The 8,445-nt window shown below is 53.0% G+C and overlaps 2 protein-coding genes across 5 annotated transcripts; one reads left to right on the top strand and one right to left on the bottom strand.

Moving 5' to 3' along the window:
* Nucleotides 1–145: 145 nt before the first annotated feature.
* Nucleotides 146–3,297, top strand: ing1 (inhibitor of growth family, member 1). The gene is made up of 4 exons (XM_030342851.1): nucleotides 146–335; nucleotides 1,152–1,321; nucleotides 2,100–2,248; nucleotides 2,393–3,297. The coding sequence occupies exons 2-4, from the start codon at nucleotides 1,183–1,185 to the stop codon at nucleotides 3,026–3,028; spliced, it is 924 nt and encodes a 307-aa protein (XP_030198711.1). The 5' UTR covers nucleotides 146–335; nucleotides 1,152–1,182; the 3' UTR covers nucleotides 3,029–3,297.
* Nucleotides 3,298–3,435: 138 nt separating this feature from the next.
* On the bottom strand, nucleotides 3,436–8,287 carry ube2al (ubiquitin conjugating enzyme E2 A, like). Of its 4 annotated transcripts, none has more exons than XM_030342854.1 (6): nucleotides 8,075–8,287; nucleotides 7,036–7,116; nucleotides 6,923–6,948; nucleotides 6,084–6,173; nucleotides 5,915–6,003; nucleotides 3,436–4,150 (listed from the first exon to the last, which is right to left on the bottom strand). In XM_030342854.1, the coding sequence occupies exons 1-6, from the start codon at nucleotides 8,116–8,118 to the stop codon at nucleotides 4,022–4,024; spliced, it is 459 nt and encodes a 152-aa protein (XP_030198714.1). In that variant the 5' UTR covers nucleotides 8,119–8,287; the 3' UTR covers nucleotides 3,436–4,021. The 4 variants fall into 4 exon arrangements, with proteins under 4 accessions (XP_030198714.1, XP_030198716.1, XP_030198717.1 ...); XM_030342856.1 differs by lacking the exon at nucleotides 8,075–8,287 and adding an exon at nucleotides 7,828–7,846; XM_030342857.1 differs by lacking the exon at nucleotides 8,075–8,287 and adding an exon at nucleotides 7,804–7,822.
* Nucleotides 8,288–8,445: the final 158 nt, after the last annotated feature.

Here is an 8,445-nt window from a genome sequence, read left to right as displayed (position 1 = left end):
CTTTACTATTTTTGGTTTGTGGTTGTCTTGTTACAAGTTCACTTAATTGCTTGTTTTGAATTAAAAAAAATATATTAGATGTGAACTCTCCTAGAGCCCAGTTTGACGCGGATCCGATCCACCAGTCTACTACACGTCCCCCCTGGATCATGCGCAGTAGGGCCCATTAGCAGTAGCAGCATGCTAGTGATGCTAGGCTAACAGCACAGTGCGCCTCGGGTCGGTAAGCTAGCGCGGGTTAAAGCCACCAAACCCTCCACTACCCACCAACCAGGCCCCGGGTCACCGCTCCCCTCCCGGAGCAGAACCACGGACCCGAACCACGGACCCGTCAGGTAAACTGAGCCGTCAGTCTGTCTGATCCGCCAGGCTGCTGTCTGTCCGCTAGCTCCACCAACATGATGACCAGACCGACGAGAGCCCTTCAATTACATGTGGTCCACTGGGAGTACTGGTCCGGGTGGTGTGGTCCACTGGGAGCACGGGTCCCACGTGATGTGGTCTACATTAATAATGTCGGCTAATCTGTGACATAGAGCGGGTTTTTCGGCATCTTTGTTTCTATTATGGTTGTGTGTGTGAGATTAGACTCAGGAATTGTAAAGACAGGTCCGTCCCCCCGGTGAGTCCTGTAGGGTCAGACAGGTCCGTCCCCCCGGTGAGTCCTGTAGGGTCAGACAGGTCCGTCCCACCGGTGAGTCCTGTAGGGTCAGACAGGTCCGTCCCCCCGGTGAGTCCTGTAGGGTCAGACAGGTCCGTCCCGTCCCCCGTGTGTCATGTAGGGTCAGACAGGTCCGGCCCGTCCCCCGTGTGTCATGTAGGGTCAGACAGGGTCCAGTTCATCAGGGTTTGCTGCCGTTCTCCGTTCATGTTGTTGACTCCGGTTCGTTCTTGGGCTGCACACGAACACGTCACCTGTCTCCTCTGATGTTACTGTGGTTTCGTAACATCCGCTAACTGCCCTGTTTTTCTACATATTTGCATTTATTTAACATGGTGCTTAGCGAGAGCTTAACTGGAATAAGCATTAAGGCTTACGGCTGATGCTTAAATGTCCATTAACAAATTGAATGCCTAAATCCACGTGTTTGATTGTATCATATGGTGGTTTGTTGTGTCTTATTGTGATGTGTTGTCTTTCTGGTGTCCAGGTGCGGTGGTCAGGCTGAATAAAGACCTGCGATGCTGAACCCAACCACCGGGGACCCCGTCCACGTTGTAGCCCATTATGTGGAGGAGTACCTGGACCTGGTGGAGTCGCTGCCCTTCGACCTCCAGAGGAGCGTGTCCCTCATGAAGGAGATCGATGCCAAGTACCAAGGTGGGATATTAATAACATAACATTATAGGACACAAGGTGATACTGATATAAGGGGACCACACTCGGCCATTAATGGTATTATAGGACAGGTGGTTTACTGATATGAGGGGACCTCAGATGAATGTGTTCTCGTCTCCAGTGCTGCATCATTTAGCGTATGATGTTCTGGGTGGTTGAACTGCATTGATACTGATAGAACTGTTAGAACATGCCTCACACTGTCTCCATGACCCTGGTGTCTGCTGCTCTCCTCACTGTCTCCCCCACTGTCTCCCTGGTGTCTCCTCACTGTCTCCCTGGTGTCTCCTCACTGTCTCCCTGGTGTCTCCCTACTGTCTCCTCACTGTCTCCCTGGTGTCTGTGCTGCTCTCCTCACTGTCTCCCTGGTGTCTCCTCACTGTCTCCCTGGTGTCTGTGCTGCTCTCCTCACTGTCTCCCTGGTGTCTCCTCACTGTCTCCCTGGTGTCTGTGCTGCTCTCCTCACTGTCTCCCTGGTGTCTGCTGCTCTCCTCACCGTCTCCCTGGTGTCTCCTCACCGTCTCCTCACTGTCTCCCTGGTGTCTGTGCTGCTCACTGTCTCCCTGGTGTCTCCTCACCGTCTCCCTGGTGTCTCCTCACTGTCTCCCTGGTGTCTCCCTTGTGTCTGCTGCTCTCCTCACCGTCTCCCTGGTGTCTCCTCACTGTCTCCCTGCTGTCTCCTCACTGTCTCCCTGGTGTCTCCTCACTGTCTCCCTGGTGTCTGCTGCTCTCCTCACTGTTTCCCTGTGTCTGTGCTCAGACGTCCTGAAGGAGCTCGACGAGGCATACGAGCGCTACAGACGGGAGGCGGACCCCCTTCAGAGACGCCGGCTCCAGCTGGCCATCCAGAAGGTCCTGATCCGCAGCCAGGAGCTCGGAGACGAGAAGATCCAGATCGCTGCTCAGATGGTGTGTAATGACCCCCCCCCTCCCCCGGTCGGACCTCTGAGGTCACCCGTCAGCCTCTAAAGGGGGCGTGTCTGAGGTCACCTGTCTCTAAAGGGGGCGTGTCTGAGGTCACCTGACTCTAAAGGGGCGTGGTATTGTGTTCAGGTGGAGCTGGTGGAGAACCGTACCCGGCAGATGGACTGGCACTCGGAGCACCTCCACTCGTCCCAGGAGAGCCCTGAGAGCCACGCCCCTCCCCCCGTCGCCGTGGCCGCCGCCGCCACGGCCGCCATCTTGTCCCCGGCGGCGTCGGTGACGGTGACGCCCGGAAAGGCGGCGCACCACGACAAGAGGAGGGAGGAGGCCCCACCCAGCGGCGGCGCCCTGGACAAGTCCGGGGGGAAGCGGTCGCGGCGGCAGAAGAACGGTGAGGGGCGGGACAGCTTCGGGGGCGGCAGCCTGGAGCACGGCGAGGACGCCGGCGCCTCGCGGGAGAAGCGGGCCAAGACGTCCTCCAAGAAGAAGAAGCGGTCCAAGGGGAAGTCGGAGCGGGAGGTGTCCCCGCCGGACCCCCCCATCGACCCGGACGAGCCCACCTACTGCCTCTGCGAGCAGGTCTCCTACGGCGAGATGATCGGCTGCGACAACGACGAGTGCCCCATCGAGTGGTTCCACTTCTCCTGCGTGGGGCTGCACCACAAGCCCAAGGGCAAGTGGTTCTGCCCCAAGTGCCGGGGGGAGAACGAGAAGAGCATGGACAAGGCCCTGGAGCGGGCCAAGAAGGAGCGCTCCTACAGGTAGCCGCGCCACGCCTCACTTTGTGTCCATTTGTATTTTTGTATCGACTCGCTGTTGGAAGAACAAGGACTCCTGGAAGAACCTATTTTTATGAGCGCCTCAGAGCTACTTCCTGCTCACGTTTGTATTTGAAGTATAGACATAATGTAACGCAACCTGCATGTTTTGGGTCCACTGTTCTTTTTCGTACCCATGGTTATTTTTTGCAAAGTTGTATCATGCATGCATTATCATCCTTGTTTCTACTTAACAAATAAACTACTTCCTCTATCTTTGTAGTCATGTGTTGAAATGAATCCTGTTCCAACATCGGGCCGCTGGGCTTTAGGACGGTGATGGAATGATACACAACTCATCCTCAGTACTGTTGTGGGCTGGTTACCACGTTACAAACCACCAAAATTGACCAATTAAAAGAGACGAGTGAATTTGCCTTTTTATTTACACGTGTTGAAAAAAGTAAATGAGGGGAGAGTGAGAGAACAGAGCTCCTGTACATAAAGTCAGACGCACGCGACCGTATGTACCCCAGCACTGACCCCTGACCTCTGCATGGAGCTCACACCCCTGGAGAGCGGGCTCATTGGTGGCCCCCGTGTGTCTGTCCTGCCGAGGGGACCAATCAGCCCAGAGAAACGCCTCTGGGAAAAAACAACTACAGACCAAAAACCTGTTGGATGGCGACCGAAGCGTCTCCACGTTAAACGCTTCACGCGTCCTTCAGAACGTGGACATGATGAGTGGGGAGACTTACAGCACACAGGTGCGTTGGCAGACGGCCCAAACCCGTCCTGAGTGACCAAACTAAACCACAAGGCCAACCGCCCAACGAAAGGCCCCTGACCAATCACAGAGGGCCAAAATAAAAAGAAAGGGTTCCGTTCAGAGGAGGCGATACAGGGAAGGTGAAGGTAAAGTGCATAAAAGCTTCAAGAGGTGTATGGGGGGGGGTCCACTAAAACACACACACACACACACACTGGGGGCAGCAGGCGGTCAGCTGTCCCTCCAGCTCTGCTCCACGATGGCTGAGACCCTCTTCTGGTACTCCCTCTTGTTCTCCTGGTACAGCTGGGCGGCCTGGCTGTTGGCCGGGCTGTTTGGGTTCGGCTCGTCCAGCAGCGACTGGGGGGGGGGCACAGGGGGGGGCAGTGAGAACGGTACCAGTCCAGAACCAGCCACCAGCTCTCATGACCACTGAAACCAGAGATGTTCCCGTACCGCTTTTTCTTCCCGATTCCTGAACTTGGGTATCGGCCGATACCGAGATCATACCGATACAGCGTCTAGCATCGTAACTATAGCAACACCTGTCCTTATTGAAGGGTTCTCTTACGATGACAGCGATGTTCACTTACTGTGGACTATTTTTTATTCAGAACTAGGTCATTAACACTTATAATCTTTAATTAGAATACATTTGTATTCTTCTAGTTAAGCGTGAGCCTCCATGTTTTTCGACTTGTTAGCTCTAAAGCACGTCAGTCGGAGATCGTTTCCCATTCCGACCGTTAATGAACGCTGCAGTGTTTAGTGTTCTCTGTGCAGTGTTTAGTGTTCTCTGTGCAGTGTTTGGTGTTCTCTGTGCAGTGTTTGGTGTTCTCTGTGCAGTGTTTAGTGTTCTCTGTGCAGTGTTTGGTGTTCTCTGTGCAGTGTTTGGTGTTCTCTGTGCAGTGTTTGATGTTCTCTGTGCAGTGTTTAGTGTTCTCTGTGCAGTGTTTAGTGTTCTCTGTGCAGTGTTTGATGTTCTCTGTGCAGTGTTTAGTGTTCTCTGTGCAGTGTTTAGTGTTCTCTGTGCAGTGTTTAGTGTTCTCTGGGCAGTGTTTGGTGTTCTCTGGGCAGTGTTTGATGTTCTCTGTGCAGTGTTTAGTGTTCTCTGTGCAGTGTTTAGTGTTCTCTGTGCAGTGTTTAGTGTTCTCTGTGCAGTGTTTGATGTTCTCTGTGCAGTGTTTAGTGTTCTCTGTGCAGTGTTTGGTGTTCTCTGTGCAGTGTTTGATCTTCTCTGTGCAGTGTTTGATCTTCTCTGTGCAGTGTTTGATGTTCTCTGTGCAGTGTTGGGTGTTCTCTGTGCAGTGTTTGGTGTTCTCTGTGCAGTGTTTAATGATCTCTGTGCAGTGTTTGATGTTCTCTGTGCAGTGTTTGATGTTCTCTGTGCAGTGTTTGGTGTTTGATGATCTCTGTGCAGTGTTTGATGTTCTCTGTGCAGTGTTTGATGTTCTCTGTGCAGTGTTTAGTGTTCTCTGTGCAGTGTTTGATGTTCTCTGTGCAGTGTTTAGTGTTCTCTGTGCAGTGTTTGGTGTTCTCTGTGCAGTGTTTGGTGTTCTCTGTGCAGTGTTTGATGTTCTCTGTGCAGTGTTTAGTGTTCTCTGTGCAGTGTTTAGTGTTCTCTGTGCAGTGTTTGATGTTCTCTGTGCAGTGTTTAGTGTTCTCTGTGCAGTGTTTAGTGTTCTCTGTGCAGTGTTTAGTGTTCTCTGTGCAGTGTTTGGTGTTCTCTGTGCAGTGTTTGGTGTTCTCTGTGCAGTGTTTGGTGTTCTCTGTGCAGTGTTTGGTGTTCTCTGTGCAGTGTTTGGTGTTCTCTGTGCAGTGTTTGGTGTTCTCTGTGCAGTGTTTGGTGTTCTCTGTGCAGTGTTTGGTGTTCTCTGTGCAGTGTTTAGTGTTCTCTGTGCAGTGTTTGGTGTTCTCTGTGCAGTGTTTAGTGTTCTCTGTGCAGTGTTTAGTGTTCTCTGTGCAGTGTTTAGTGTTCTCTGTGCAGTGTTTGGTGTTCTCTGTGCAGTGTTTGGTGTTCTCTGTGCAGTGTTTGGTGTTCTCTGTGCAGACACCAGACCGCAGTTCAGGCGGTCTGGGAGGAACCTCCGGTCCTGGTATCAGAACAGCTGGAACCCGTCCTACCTGGATGGAGGTGAGGATGGAGGAGACGTCGTAGGTGGGACTCCAGCGGTTCTGGAGGATGTCGAGGCAGATGCTGCCGTCTGCGTACACTAGGAAACAACGATAACGTCACCTTACACATTCACAAAGAGGAGGGGAGGGGGGGGGGGGAGGCGGGGGAGGGTCCTACCGTTGGGGTGGAACATCTTGGAGACGAACCGCACCGTGGGGGGCTTGTTGGGGTACTCCTCTGTGAACTCGACCGTCAGCTTAAAGGTGCCTGGAGGGGGAATGGAGAGCAGGGTTTAGTGACCAGCGGCCGGACACTCGGACCCTAGCCTCACCACACCGTGTTCCTCTAGCCTTAGAACCTAGCCCACCATATGAACTACACCACAGTGTTCCTCTGGCCTTAGAACCTAGCCCACCATAAGAACTACACCACAGTGTTCCTCTGGCCTTAGAACCTAGCCCACCATATGAACTACACCACAGTGTTCCTCTGGCCTTAGAACCTAGCCCACCATATGAACTACACCACAGTGTTCCTCTAGCCTTAGAACCTAGCCCACCATATGAACTACACCACACTGTGTTCCTCTGGCCTTAGAACCTAGCCCACCATAAGAACTACACCACAGTGTTCCTCTAGCCTTAGAACCTAGCCCACCATAAGAACTACACCACAGTGTTCCTCTAGCCTTAGAACCTAGCCCACCATATGAACTACACCACACTGTGTTCCTCTAGCCTTAGAACCTAGCCCACCATAAGAACTACACCACAGTGTTCCTCTAGCCTTAGAACCTAGCCCACCATATGAACTACACCACAGTGTTCCTCTGGCCTTAGAACCTAGCCCACCATATTAACTAATTAGGAATAGAATAAATAATGCATCAAAGATGGCCATTAATGCAACAATGGATGATCTGAAGGATTAACAACACCGTGATGGATCAGAACCCGTCCACCAAGGGGAGGGTGGACCGACGATGTCGTAGTGGTCATCCAATCACAGCCACTCACCGTCCTCAAAGGGGGTCCCCTCAGGCCTGTGGGAGCACAAACACATCCTGTTCAGGTCATGAATCCTTTACAACTGACATCACTTCCTGCTCTGCCAGGCTGCGCCGCCGTACCCGAATATGACGGCGTTCCACACCATGATGTTGTTCTCAGAGGGGGCTCCGCTCACACCGGCGGGGGGGTCCTCCTGGAGCCTGGGGACCCAGAGTGTTACTACGGGACAGCCTGCACAGGAGACCATCGTACACACACATTGTGTTAATGAGGACCGTCCCAACACACACATTGTGTTTATGAGGACCGTCCCAACACACACATTGGGTTGTGTTTATGGGGGCCGTCCTAACACACATTGTGTTGTGTTTATGAGGACCGTCCTAACACACATTGTGTTGTGTTTATGGGGGCCGTCCTAACACACATTGTGTTGTGTTTATGAGGACCGTCCTAACACACTCTGAGGACCGTCCTAGCCCCTAATGGACTAGATGTTGGAGGAACAACATCTAGAGCTCTGCTGGTTCCGGACACTGAACCAGTACCACTGGGATGTTTACATGCCGGACCAGTAAATAACACCAGTACACTGAGGACCGTGGAGCCCAGAGAGAGGCTGGAGGGGGAGACACGCAGACACCTAGTACACAGAACCTTTCGGTTGACTTCAGACGGAGAGCCGCTCCGCCAGTGAACCTTTAAAATCAGCTAGTTAGCACCGAACAGAGTCTTAACCAGTTAGTCTACTGGTTCTACTAACCCCTAACCCCAGCGGGACGTCATCTACTAACCCTAGGAAGACGGCATCTACTAACCCCGGCAGGAGGTCTTCTACTAACCCAGCGGGACGTCATCTACAAACCCCAGCGGGACCATCTACTAACCCCGGTAGGACGTCTTCTACTAACCCCGGCAGGACGTCTTCTACTAACCCCGGCGGGACGTCTTCTACTAACCCCAGCAGGACGTGATCTACTAACTCCGACAGGACGTCATCTACTAACACCAGCGGGGCGTCAATCACACGACTCTCTACGGCCGGAACACCGATCGACGAATCAGGTGAGATTGTTGACGCCGGACAAGTTCGGTCGCGCTAGCGTTAGCTCCGAGCTAGCCTAGCAGCTCCTTCTGACACTTCAGCCGACAGCTTACCGTTTGAAGTCCCTCATGAGCCGTCTTCTGGCCGGAGTCGACATGGTTGTAGCGCCCTGGTCACCGAGGGCCCGCCGCTCGCTGTCTGATATTAATACCTGATTATGAAGATCTCTTTTTACAACATCGCAGCCGCCGAAACCCGATCTGCCCGGTGTAGCGTCGCTCTGTGGCCGCGGAGGGCCGGCGGATTAGACCACTCCACCGCGGTGGGGGGGGGGGGGGGTAGACGGGTGAGGTTACATCAGCTGTGGACCATACGCACTATTCATCTACCATTGCAGAAGGGGGACGATATCTAATAGAGTTTTTAAAGGCCTTTACGATTAATGTATACATCTCTTCGGATGAATGTGTTTGGTTTATAGCGC

This window comes from Gadus morhua, chromosome 20, assembly GCF_902167405.1.
Source record: "Gadus morhua chromosome 20, gadMor3.0, whole genome shotgun sequence".
Taxonomy (NCBI): domain Eukaryota; kingdom Metazoa; phylum Chordata; class Actinopteri; order Gadiformes; family Gadidae; genus Gadus; species Gadus morhua.
This window is presented reverse-complemented; position numbering and strand designations above follow the sequence as displayed.